The sequence below is a fragment of the Xenopus tropicalis genome, chromosome 2 (genome assembly GCF_000004195.4).
Source record: "Xenopus tropicalis strain Nigerian chromosome 2, UCB_Xtro_10.0, whole genome shotgun sequence".
Classification (NCBI taxonomy): domain Eukaryota; kingdom Metazoa; phylum Chordata; class Amphibia; order Anura; family Pipidae; genus Xenopus; species Xenopus tropicalis.
The window spans coordinates 134,523,772-134,537,097 of NC_030678.2; the positions used below are offsets into that span (position 1 = coordinate 134,523,772).

The 13,326-nt window shown below is 36.0% G+C and overlaps 1 protein-coding gene across 4 annotated transcripts in view; it reads left to right on the plus strand.

The window, feature by feature from the left end:
* The window catches only part of lrch1 (leucine-rich repeats and calponin homology (CH) domain containing 1), a 100,429-nt gene that overhangs the window by 53,989 nt on the left and 33,114 nt on the right, over positions 1–13,326 (plus strand). For 2 of the 4 annotated variants that reach the window (XM_031897139.1, XM_002935112.5), the window contains exons 8-16: positions 683–794; positions 1,625–1,716; positions 2,467–2,534; positions 4,805–4,891; positions 5,632–5,715; positions 5,805–5,841; positions 6,530–6,577; positions 7,864–7,933; positions 11,146–11,250. In XM_031897139.1, the coding sequence (XP_031752999.1) occupies positions 683–794; positions 1,625–1,716; positions 2,467–2,534; positions 4,805–4,891; positions 5,632–5,715; positions 5,805–5,841; positions 6,530–6,577; positions 7,864–7,933; positions 11,146–11,250 (703 nt within the window). The remainder of the gene's footprint in view (positions 1–682; positions 795–1,624; positions 1,717–2,466; positions 2,535–4,804; positions 4,892–5,631; positions 5,716–5,804; positions 5,842–6,529; positions 6,578–7,863; positions 7,934–11,145; positions 11,251–13,326) is intronic. The other 2 variants (XM_031897138.1, XM_031897140.1) reach the window with 2 other exon arrangements.

The window sequence follows — 13,326 nt, forward strand, 5'->3', positions numbered from 1 at the left end:
GGTACCTGTGTCAGTGTTGCTTTATACTTTTTATAATCATGCTTATATTATTTATTGTAGTATTTTATCCCTTCCCATTGAATGGGTTAACATAAAATAGTATGAAGATAGAGGGTGTAGGTAATTATAAATATGTGAAGTGGAGTGTTAAATATTGTTTTGGAAGAGGAATATGGGTCAGAGAAGTGAATGAGTTTATATTACAGGGTGGGTCTGAAGGTAGTTTCAGGGGTTAATAGTTCTGGGCTTAACTATGATGCTATGGCAAGAATATATTGTGTGAGAAAAGATTACTAAATCAAGATCAGTAATGTCACCATAAGTTTCTGCTGCTCTAAAACATCTGCACAAGAAACTTGCATGCCAACTGAGATGTTTAGATGATTATTTGAAGCTTAGCAAGTGGTGGCAAACCCTTATCAGCACTTCTCTAAAGAGCATCTCAGCAAACTATATGAAGAGACTTGGCAGAAATTGCTAATAAAGATAATATAGGAATGAAGAATATTACAATGTTTGGTGAAAGTGCCAATTTATATTGTTATTGTATAAAGTCGAGGTGCTCTGTTCATTATGAATTGTCAGTTGGCAGTTTAATAATCATGATACATTTTGGATCTTGTGTTTAAATGGCTAATCAGTAGAAACATACAAACCTCTAAATTCAATTTTTATTTTCAAGCCTTGTGATGAGGATTCTACAAGCCCAAGTGTGCCAATGTCAGATATCTTGGAAGAGGAAAACCTTTTGAAAGAAGACATTGTTGAACAACAGTTGAACAACTTGCTGCAAGGTATTCTGTACTTCTGTACTTGGAGAGCAGGGGCTATGCAACTTCTTGACATTGGCCATGCACACACACAAAATATAATTCTCTACATAATTCTCAAAAAAAGACTAACCCAGGTCATTTGTATAGGATTTGCTCAAAGAATTTTGGTGAGAATTGTGCCCTTTTTGAGGTATATTCCAGAATTTACAGGAATATGTGGAGTTATATTTTCACTTTTTACTTTTATAATTATGTTTTGACTATATACCATGCTAATAAGTATTCTTTATCTTCTATTTATTTTACCATTCATTGACATCAGTATGAGTGTTTGCACAATGTTTCTTCACTATAAATAGTGTAAGTAGGAGTGTGTTATTTCTAATGTCCTTGAGGGCACCATATGTCATAACAAGGTCACACATATATGAACATATTTTTATAGTGTTCTGGTTTGGTTTCAACAATATCACGGACAGCAAAAAAGTGTTCAGTCCAAATCTTGCCCTAAATACATTTATGTTGGGTTTTAAAAAGTATGTATTACTGAAAGGGCACTTATTATTTGGAAGCCTGTCTTCCAAAAGGATCTAAAAACTAGTAATGCTATCAATATATTGTTCATAAATGATTCCTCATTATTGCATTGCATTTGTGTTCTTCTCTAATAATAACATCTTGCCTTGTACTTAGCAAACCCAGCATAAACCAGTGTTTGCAAAAAAAATGTTTTTCTCAATGTTTATAAACAAGTAGATTGTATAAGTAATACAAGATGTTTGAGAAAAAATGGAGCCTTGTAGTTAGGTAAATATTGTACTTTTTACACAGTGCTGCTTATTTTACTTTAGTTGAATCTCCGCAGAATTCCCTCTCGAGTGCATCTGACAGAGCATACCAGAATGAGACAGAGACCCTCCAAATGGAATATCTGCAGTATGAGGTAATGCATTTTTAATATTTAATTCAAAAGATGACATCTAAGCTTACTGCTGATTGTTTTCATTGGTTACTGGTCCTGTCTTGCACTTTGCAACATTTATTATATTATTCCCTTAGTATCTTTAAAATGAAGTGAATTAATTTCCCACTGGTCTTTCTTATCTGTCTTTATTTAACTCTTAAAGGGGGCCTGTAACCCCAAGAAATAATTCCAAATTATTATTGTGTTTGTCAAGAAAAATAAACATCACTTTTACTATTTTAATAATATAAATTGTGTTTCCTTCAGTCTTGGGATTACCCAATAACAGCAAGCTAGCAGATGCCAGTTTGTGGACACTGTTATTAAGCCAAGCTTTGTATCACCCCATAATCTAATTTTATGTGTCAGAATGGGGGACCTGATGCCCATGTCCACTCATAGGCTACACAATTATGTAGTGAGGAGGGAGAAGGGAAAGTGAGTTCTAAATGTAAAGTGAAAGTAACAATCTGCCCCCTCTTTATGATTAAGGCATAGAGGCGGGGCAGGCAATTGATGATTGACAGCTGGGATATTTAAATGCATTTATAATGGATATAATGTGTTAAGAAAAAAAAGGAGTTTGGGTTTCATGTTTAATTTGAAAAGGGCTTATATTATGCAGCTTTTGATGTCTGGGTGACAGGTCACCTTAAAGGAGCAGTATCTATGAGATATACTTTGTAATTTGCTATATAAAACTGACTGTGAGATGTTTCCTGGACACAGGGAAGCAGGTCTGCGTTTGATGAACCTTTGCAAATTCAGGAGGAATCGCCTTGGCTAATAGAAAACACGTAAGTCTCTAAGGTATTTTATTAAAACATATTTTATTAAGTATAATTTGTTAAAAAGTGACAGGGCTAATAAATTAGAGATAATGTAACAATTTTTTTCACAATTACTATGCAAAGATATTTATGGATCAATTGATCCATAATGTTGTGTTAATTTCAAGACAGCACATAATCTTAGTCTTATTAGTAGTAGTAGTAATGTTAGTATTATTATACTATTAATATGTTTATAAAGCACCAGCATGTTATGCAGCACTGTACAATAGACAAGAGGCAACAAGGGCCTTATTCAGTAGATATTACAATGATTGTAAGCTCTTTTGAGCAAGTCCCCACTCTAAAGAGAGAATGGAGTATGTGACACACATTTTGGGAATTAACAAGATCTGTGGTCAGCAACATGAGAGATGTGGCACTGACTATAGCATTCAGCAGGTAGAAAGAGCTTATACTGCATACTGAAGGACTGTTAGGCTAGATACAGATATGCTTCTCAAAAGAAATGTGTTTTACATGATAGTTAAAGAGATACTGACACCAGAAATGAAACCATTTTTACATCTGTCATAACATTGTCTTTGCATGCTATTTATACTTTTGCCATAAAAGTATTTGTCCAAGCATTTACATTCCCTATCTGATCCCCCATGTTCCTCTATGAGGGGGCTGCCATATTTGTCCAGCAGGAGGCCGTTAGCATTAGAAGCTATAACTGACAGGCTGAGAAGGGACAGTCAGGCTGGCAAAACAGTCAGGTTTTGGGATTTCAAGTAACAATTACTTACAAAAGTAGCCCCATCAGTAAAAAATGATCAACACGACCTATAGGCAACTTTTTATGTAGATTTATATTTTAAAAAGTTGTTTTTTCGTGTCAGTATCACTTTAAGAGATTGAGAGGAAGTGGGAGGGAATTCCTAAAAATGGTACAGCCGTAACAAGTTTTTTAATGGAAGAGCGTAACAATCAGCTTGGAGAACTGTTTTGAATGTTTTGGGATGTTATGGCTATTGGATGGGGTAAAGAGAGCCATTTATATCTTAGAGAGGCTTTGGGATGTACCGCCAGAAATAGCTGACAAGAAAGAAGAAGTCTAAATTGAGATTGGGAGAGGAGGGATACAATTGAGGGACTGGAGGAGGAGAGGATGCTCAACAGTGGCTTTTGCTGATAACAGATTAGTTTTGCCTGTTAGATAAGTATTGTTGTACTAAACGCCAAATTATAAGGGGTCCTGCAGGCTATGAGCAGAGAGCAAGAGTGTCAGTAATCTGGATTCTAAGTGCTCAGGTAGTTTAGAGAAAAAGCAAAGATGAAAAATGGGACAGAAGTCACCAAGACTGTAGGTGATGAGTGCATGTTTTAACTGGGAGGAAAAGATTACAGTCAAGAGAGAAAGTTTAAATAAATGGGTTAAGGCTTTGATTAATGAGGATTTTGCATAGTTTAGAAGGCAGTTAGTTTTGAGACTTCCTCTTTTGTTCAAGAACTTAGGAAACACAGCTTTAGTGGCTGAGGTAGAAGACTTACCCTTGGTTATGGTGGGTCTGGGTGCTCATGCCAATTCGAGGATAAAACTTTGGAAATACAGGCAGGCACTACGGATCACCAAAAAAAATGTTTCAAAGCAGCTCAATTAAAGTAAAAACGTGTTTAGTTTATTATATCCATAAAAAAGGTACCCAAGAAGCCTTACGCGTTTCGTACCAATAGGGGTACTTAATCATAGCCTATGATTAAGTACCCCTTTTGGTATGAAACACATAAGGCTTCTAATAAACTAAACATGTTTTTACTTTAATTGAGCTGTTTTGAAACCTTTTATTTGGTGATCCGGAGTACCTGCCTGTATTTCCAAAGTACTTACTCTTTTGTCACAGTTGGGAAGGAGTACTAGGAAGGTGCTGTTGAGCAATGTCAATTTTGCTTTTGAAGTTCTAAACAATATCTTGATCACTGAATATAGTACACTGATGGGGTAGGAAAGGGAGACAATGATTTAAAGGTAGAGAAAGCTTGTTCACATTTTTAGAGCAGTGAAGTAAGTTTGTTTGACTAAGTAGAGGCTGGTATTATAGAAGAGTAAAGCAGATATGTAGCTGACCTATATGTAGCTACCTTGTACCCTTTGTCTATTAACGCTCATATACTGAAAGCAATCAAAGATCCTGAATTATACTTGCATATAAAGCAGAATGTAGCAATATTGATTTCATTAAGAACATTCTTAATGGACATAGGATTTTAAAAAATGTTTTATTTTATTGCAGTAGAAATGCTTCAGAAAAACAGGAGCTCAATGCAACAATGATAGACCAACTGAGGGAAGCCGTTGTCATGTTGCAAGATCCAACAAGGTATTCAGTTTTCTTGAATATTAGAAAACAAACTTGGTTTGGAAAGAAAAAATATGTCATGGCCTAGCAAAGGGTAGGGGGAATTCCAGCAATAAAGAAACAATCCTTCACTGTTCTTACAGTCTGCACAAACCTGGCATGATGGATACTGGTTACTCTTGAGATGTCATTAAGTGGGCTCTTGATTTACTGTGACTGTGCTGTGCAGTGCATCCGCTTGCAATTACCATATATGCTAATAGTTTTGACTATTCCAGGAAATAGTTTGTTGGTGATGATGAAAACATCAAAGTAGATTCCTGCTAAATAAAAAACAATTGAGTATGAGATGCCTTTTCCTTGTGTCTATAGAGACCACTTAAGGTGCAGTAGCCAAGCTAGTAGCCAAGACAGCCAAGCTGACCTTTGTGTTTTGTGGTGGTATGACCTGTACTCTGTCGAATCAGTACATAAAATCTAACTTGAAGGTATTGCTTGTTATTAGACCAGATTTTTCTGCATTACCCACATCCTTCAGCTTTGTGTGTACAAATGTCCTCATATAAATTTAGTGACATTAGCTTACTGCACACAAAATGCCACAGTTAAAGCACTGGCGTTGTGGCTCTGAGGGGCCCACAAAGAGAGCAGCTGGTAGTAGTCTTCGCTGCTTGCAAATTCTGCACCATTACCCAAAGCCCTTTATTTTGCATGGACAATGTGTTTGAGACAGTGTTTATTTCTGTATTTTTATTTTTCAGGTTAAGTTTGGAAATTGAAGACACCGTTAACGTTTACCCATTAGAACGTATTCCAGAATCTGCTTTGAATGATACATCAGTGAAGTGTGTTTGTCTACAATATAAGATATAATAAATAACTGATTTTCGTGACTTGCCTTAATATAATGTACTATTTTCTTTGCTTTTTACAGTGGACAAGTAGAACTCCAGATGTCTCCAATCTTACAGGTAGTAGGGTATTAATTTGTTACTCTTATCAGTATATCTCTATAAAGCATGTATTATATATAGCCTGATAGACAATGAGGTGGTTGTGATTTAAAGTGGCTCTGAATGGTTGCCAGGTTAGCAAGTTTACTGGCTACAAGCCAGCATTATGCTTCTCTTATACTGTATAATGTCTGTTGAGTATAGATATCTTATACTTATATAACATATATATAACATATTTACTAAAACCCAATTATTTTAGTACATAAAGGGAAGTAGTGAAATAATAATGCGTAATGAATATTGAGTCTTTTCTCATAGCAAACAATACACAGGTAACTTTTACTTGTATTCTCTCTGAAAGCAAATGTCTGCCTGGTTGCAGTTAGGTACTAGACCTGAAGCAAATGCTGTGGCTTTTATGACGTTACCAGACTATATGAAACTGCAAACCGTAAACTTTGAAACTGTACCAAAGGAAAAAAAAACATGTATGCCTATGTATATCATTAAATACACAAAACTGGCACTGTGTATAGAATGGAATGAACTGTTTAACTTTTTAACAAACTCACACTACATAAACAAGTCTCTCAAATCTATATTTAAATGTGTACAGAGTAGAACCTGATGAAGATGATTTTATTGACAACACTAGTTAAATATGATTTTATACTAACGTTATAATGCAAAATTATTTGTGTAGAATGACATGACCATTGAGACACTGGCATCACAAAATTCCCCTCAAGAGGTAGGTCACATTTTTATTCAGTTCATTGGTTTTTATTTTATTAAGAATACAGCTTAACAGTCAAGTAAAGTTAAAGTTTAGGATGTTTTATGCTGGCTAAAAGAATATTACCCTTTGTTTGAATGCACTTAATTTTAAAGGGCAATATACCCCCCTTTTCATCATAAGTTCGATTAATAAGGCTTACATACTTTTTAGGGATTATTTAATAAAAGTTTAAAACTGGACAAATAGCACCGTTTATTACATTTGGAGGTAGGCCTATTATTTTAAGAAGCAGGGTATAAGATTTTTGTTATTTCTTGCACTAAACAGGGCAAAATCCGAAACTGAAACAATCAAAACTTTATACTAGCCCACTGAGAAGCCCATTGTATAATGACCTGCTTCTGTTCTCCTTTGTTATACAGGGAATTTTTGGTGGACCTCTGACATTTTACTTTCATTTAAAGATTTTGGACTACATAATTCCTAAGTAAATCAATAGGCAAACACTATGTTTAGCACAAGCCCTATTCATTTAACTATTGCTAAAAAATTAGCTATACTTTTGAGGTATAAGAATCAGTAGGGAATGGACCAGGGAAGGATTGGGGGGTGCAGGGCCCACCGGGGCTTCTGTCTCCCCAATGGCCCCTGCCGCCTTCACCCCTCCCACCCCGCATAGTCCCCCAACACCCTCTGACCCCTCCCCCGAGCGCTCATAAAAGAAACTTACCTGTGAACCGGCGGATCTTGGGAGCGCCCTGGGGGGATTGGATGTAGGCCGCAGCCCAGTCTGATGGAACCCCTGCAGCCCAGTCTGACACTGGAATGGACTAGTTTTCTACCTCTGCATTTAGCACGGCCCCTATGAGTGAATTACAAGTCTGTCCCCAATGATCAGATCTACCCTAATATTACCACTGTTGGCTTTATACTCCAAACCAGACTGAGAGAATGTAATCAAGTTGGTTTCATGTAGTGATATTCTTAGCAAGCTAAAATTGGTATTAAATTGTATCAAATTTTAAAACAAGAACATAGAGCCTGTTGCTCTAGATTATTATGATGGAGGGGTCAACAGACTGTGCTTTTACAATAAACTTGCCCATTTTCTTTACTTCCTGTTCTTTTTATAACCTTGGCACCTTTCCCTAAAGGTTAATAGGAAGAGTGGATATCCTCCCTTTCTTGAAAGTCAAACTTGATAAAATTACCCTATAGCATCTGATTTCACTTTTTAACCAGTAATATTTTCTATCAGTATCAATTATTTAATCTTTCAATTTCTGTTTTATTCACAGACTGAAAATAGCACTCCAACGCTATCACCAGTACATAGCACAGCAGCCTTTGGCCTTAAACCTCGATCAGGTAAGTTTCTCAACTAGACCATAAAATATAGCTCTGTACTTGCTATTAGTGTATCATTTTAATCCTTGTTTTCTATTGATACACAGTCAGGTAATTTGTACTGTAAAATGTTCTGTATAATTTACTTATATCTTCCCCAAACTAAGTTATTTTAGGCAAAATGCAATTGGCTTACCTTATATGTATATGCATATTATTAAGTAGAACATAACATAACTGAAGTACATGTTTTTAAATAATAAACTATTAGTACTGTTTGTTTCTTATATTAGGAAATGAGTAATTAGACTGTAAAGAGTACAATGAGTACATTTCTAGATGTATTTCTTGATTTATTATTCTGACTTTCTACTTCTTTGGAGTCCTTGGAGTCTTCTGTATTGCTATAATACAAAAGATTTCAGAAATAATAAAACTTTGGCTAATGAGTTTAGTTGTATAACTATTTGTCTATATTACTATATTTTTGTTTATCTTGTGTATCACAATACAGTTTTGACATTTTGGTATATTTAGTAATCACCTATCAGATACAATATCCTGTAAGTGCAGTATGCGTGTGTACTAGTACTTAGAGCTTTTACAGGGTATATGGTCTCTAGACTTCCCACATTAAACAGATTAAAGGGACTGGGAAATCTAAGGCTGCTAAAATTTGACATTTGGGTACTGGGGGTCATTTATCAACAATGGGCAAATTTGCCTGTGGTCAATTACCCATGGCAATTATTTGTTGCATTCATTGTTATACCTGCCGCTAGCTGAAAAAAAGGCACTTGCAAACTGGGTTGCTGCCCATGGGAAAATTGCCCAGTTATGATAAATTAGTCCCACTGTGTTAGTTGAGGACCTCTGTAAGCCAATTATCATATATGGCTATGAAGGGCAATTCTGGTTCTGTGTGTTTAGGCTACCAAAAAGATGCAGTGGGCAAAATGCCCACAATCTCCTCATGAGACATTGCTCATAGTAGTCCTCCCTACGAAAAGTGCATTGAAAGACTCAGCTGTTGGAATACACAGTAGTTTGTAAGCACTGGTGAATTTTAGTTGGGCAAAGAAGATGGATAAGTCACAAATGAATTTGTGGGACCAACTCAAAACTGATTGCAAATTGCCAGGGCCCATAAACAACCATTGTTAAGAGATGACAATACAGTAGAGGCTGAAGAGCTTATTTACCACTCAAAAAGGCCTTTAGCACTAGCAGATAAGATGTGCTCTTCATTTTGTGACAAAATTTAAAATCACATGGGTGTACGGGAGCCAGCAACCTGCTTGCAGATTCTGAATTACACTCAAACTGGGAGTGTTCCAGAGAATGCAGTGCCGCTAACAGAATCGGATACAATATTTTGCCATCCATATTAGGAACAGAAAAAGATGTGCCTGAGGGTGCAAACAGCAAATCTGAACAGGGTAAGGAGCAAAGTGCGAACAACATGGTGCTTTGCATCTGTTTTTCGCACTTTGCACCTTACCTCATTTTTTGTAAATGAGGCCTAGATTGAGAATGGTACACTGCTGGGCTACTGTGAAGGGGAATGTCACTGGCACAATAGGGGAGTGGGTGGCGAATGTTATTTACAAGGTGAGTGGAGGTTGGACCAGTAAGTGTCGATGGTGACCAAAGTCTGGCACTGTTAGTATTGTCATTCTTAAGCCAGATTAAACAAAATCGATCATAATATGATCTTGCATAGGTTACATAGCAGATAACAGATAAACTGTGTAATAGAATATGGAGAACAATCATATTCTATGGAGCTTATCTGTAATTTGATATGTAACTCATGTGCTTTTTTCTATTTTCATCTTAAATGACTATACATGGCTACACAGGAGATTATTTATATAAACTATTATATTTGAATTATAAAATACTATCAGTTTTCCAGCTTTTGGATGCAGCAATGGTATAAGTTGTTTTTTTTGTTGAAAATTTGAAACAAATTGTTAATAACAATCTTGTCCCAGTGTAATGAACTTGTAATGATAATAATGCATACTAATAAAGAAGCCACAAAAAAATTCTTCCACCCAAAGCAATTCTTGCATAATAAAGGAGAATGTAATTCTTAGAAACTTTCCATTTTACATTCACTAAACAATTTCAGTAGTTTAAAGTAATTCACAACTGTAATTGCTATTGAAAGCAGCATCTTTCTATTTGTTTTTATTCTCTGCACTGCTTGATGCAATGTATCACACCTTAAAAGAGAAGGAAAGTCATTTTGGCATTTTACTGCCAATAGATTCACCACATCAGTGCCACCTAGAACACTATATTTATTCTGCAGAAAGCCTTACCAAAGAGCCCTAGAAGCTTCCTCCGTTTGTTTAAGATAGCAGCTCCCATTTAGCTTGGTCTCTGTAGCTTCCTGCTGCAGCTCTGGCCATTGGTAGCTCAGGGAGGGGGTAGTGAATTCTTATGGGAGTGGGGAGCAGGAGAAGTGAGAGAGGAGAGAGCTGTGCAGCCTCTGGCCACAGGAATGAAGGATTTTTCTGAGAGAGGAAGTCAGATACCCGAAGAACATGTTTACAAAAAATGAGACAAGAAATCCTCTATTTCTTTTGATAGGGGACTCAGTGCAGCTTTTCTGTGAGTGCTTATGGCTGTATTTACAAAGACCCTTCTGATAAAGCTTACTTAGTTTTTACATTTCCTTTTCCTTTAAGGAAAACTGACTTCTGTTGCATTGTTTCATGAATCAGAACCAGAGAAGAAATAAGGCTAAATACATATTACTTTTGATGTTATTTCAAATGATATTTACTAATAACTTGAACATTTATAATGGCTGTATATTGTAAATTTGCTTTGAATCACTTTCTCTTTTATTATGAAAAAAACAGCTTTTGAGGAAATCCTTTAAAACCTATGGAAGCCTCATTAACAGTAAGCGGCACTGTTGTGATACATTTCGCGGGAGAGTTTGTCTGTGTACACTTTTTGCCATGCTTTAACAAACCATAAGCTCAAATTAATTCAGTGCCTAACAGTAGTTAGTAGTTTAGAACCAGATAATCATATACTGTATAACTGCATGTTTAACCCTTCTTACTTACTACATGCAATGTTTTTCTTGCATCATTTCGATTAGTGTTTGAAATCAACTTTTTTAATGCATATCTAATATGCTGTTGCCTCAAGTTGATTCATTCTGGTCCTCTTTTGCTTTGTATGGACCTCCTCTGAACCCATTCCTACAGACCCGTCCCTCACTCTTCCTCCTATCTCCTTCAACAAACTTACACAGGCACAAAATTGGGACAGCAATAACATGGATATCTCAGCTGAAGGAGGCATTGACAATGGTAGGTGTTGTACCTTGTGTGCTGTGCATTGTCAACTGCATGCTCAAAGGGTGAACTGTAAACTTATAATTTATTTAGATCTATCTTTTCACAAGGGCATAACTACTATAACTGCAGAGAATTGTGGGACAAGTTAAAGCTGAACTTCATCTTGTTTTCAAATACCTTGTGGCTGTATGTGATGGTGGAGCTCAGCTGGCTCACACCCCACTGGGTGACTTTCTTGAAATGCCATCCCCAAAGCTGATAATAGTTCATTTGCTTTACTCTGTAAAAGAGCTAGTTATTCCCTTGCTATAGCACTGGGTAAATATCTGAATCAGTGATATCCTTGATTATAATTTGCATGAACTGCAAGGTAACAATTAAACATTAATCTGTTTCTAAATTAGCTTTTATCTGAGATACCAATCTAATAATATTACTAGGTGGGCTGCCTCCTTATGTTAGTGCAAACTGGAAGAGTGTATATTTATTCTGAGCCTCAAGTCTGCAACACAACTTCTTTTACAACCCTTCTAAATACTGTTTGTTTTCTGCTTATTCTGCAAAACATGATTCATTTATGACGAATTTGTGTGGAAAATGCAAATTTGTAATTTACCTTTTCTGCTTTGTCTTCTATTGCTTACTTGGTCATTTATTTATAACTATATGTATATATATGTGTGTGTATGTATTATATATGTATAGATTTGTCCTGTGTGAATATATTTAATAAATTATTTAAAGGGTGTGCACACCTTTAAACCTTTTCTGTGATGTAGAAAGTGCTATTATGAGACAGTTTGCAATTGGTCTTCGTTTTTTATTATTTGCACTTTTTGAATTATTAAGCTTTTTTGTTCAGCAGCTCTCCAGTTTGGAATTTTGGTTCCTATCTGGTTTCTAGGGTCCAATTTAACCAAGTAACCAGGCAGTGGTTTGAAAGAGAGACATGAATAAGAATAGAGCAGGACTCAAATTAAAAGACAAGTACCGTATATACTCGAGTATAAGCCGATCCAAATATAAGCCAAGGTACCTAATTTTACCTAAGAAAACTGGAAAAACTTATTGACTCGAGTATAAGCCTAGGGTGGGAAATGCAGCAGCTACTGCTAAGTTTTAATAATCAAAATAAATACCAATAAAATTACATTAATTTAGGCATCAGTGGGGTATATGTTTTTCAATATTTATTTCAAAGAAAAACAGTAAACTAGCTCTGTAAGCGGAGAATAGGATGAACAAAAACAATATGAGTACTACCCCACGCTCATTGCACATTGGCAAACTGGCAGCAGACCCGGTCCCGGAGGGATGTAAGGGGAAATAAGTATTGCTAGTGGGAGCCTAGGCCAGGGCACTGGAGGGTCTGGTTGCAGGTGGCCTAATTTGCACACAAATGAGAGAGGGTGCTAGTCTAGAGGGACCCATGGCACCCGACTCGAGTATAAGCCGAGGGTGACTTTTTTCAGCACATTTTGGGTGCTGAAAAACTAGGCTAATACTCGAGTATATACAGTAATAGAAAAGTAACAGTAACAATAAAATAAGCATCAGCATATTGAAATTTACATAGACGATGGATGGCAGAAGATGATCTAAAAGATGCACATCTAAAAACATATGGCTTGGCAATTTTATGATTAAAACTTGTAAGTGATATCCCCTATTTTTGAAAATGTATGCACTTGTACAAAATTAGGTAGTTATAAATCATGGGGCCATAGAATGTGTACATTTGGACAGATCGGTCATACTTCCATCACATTTTACTCTTGCAGTGCTCCCTAAACCCCCATTGTATTTTTACATTTAGGAACAAAACCATACATTTGATTGGCAATTATATCTAACATGCAGTTTTGAATTATATTGCAACAACATTTCAGTTAGTTTTGTGTGTGGTATGGTTTGGAAAATGAAAAGTTGGCTAAAAGGATAACATTTTTCTATTTTAAAAAGCTGCATGAAAGGGGTAAGGGCTTTAGGAAATTCAGCATTAAAGCAATGTTTAGGAATGTGCGGATGTGGTTAGAAGAGCACTTGACTGATATTGAATCCATTCAATATACGTTTAAAACTGTCAGT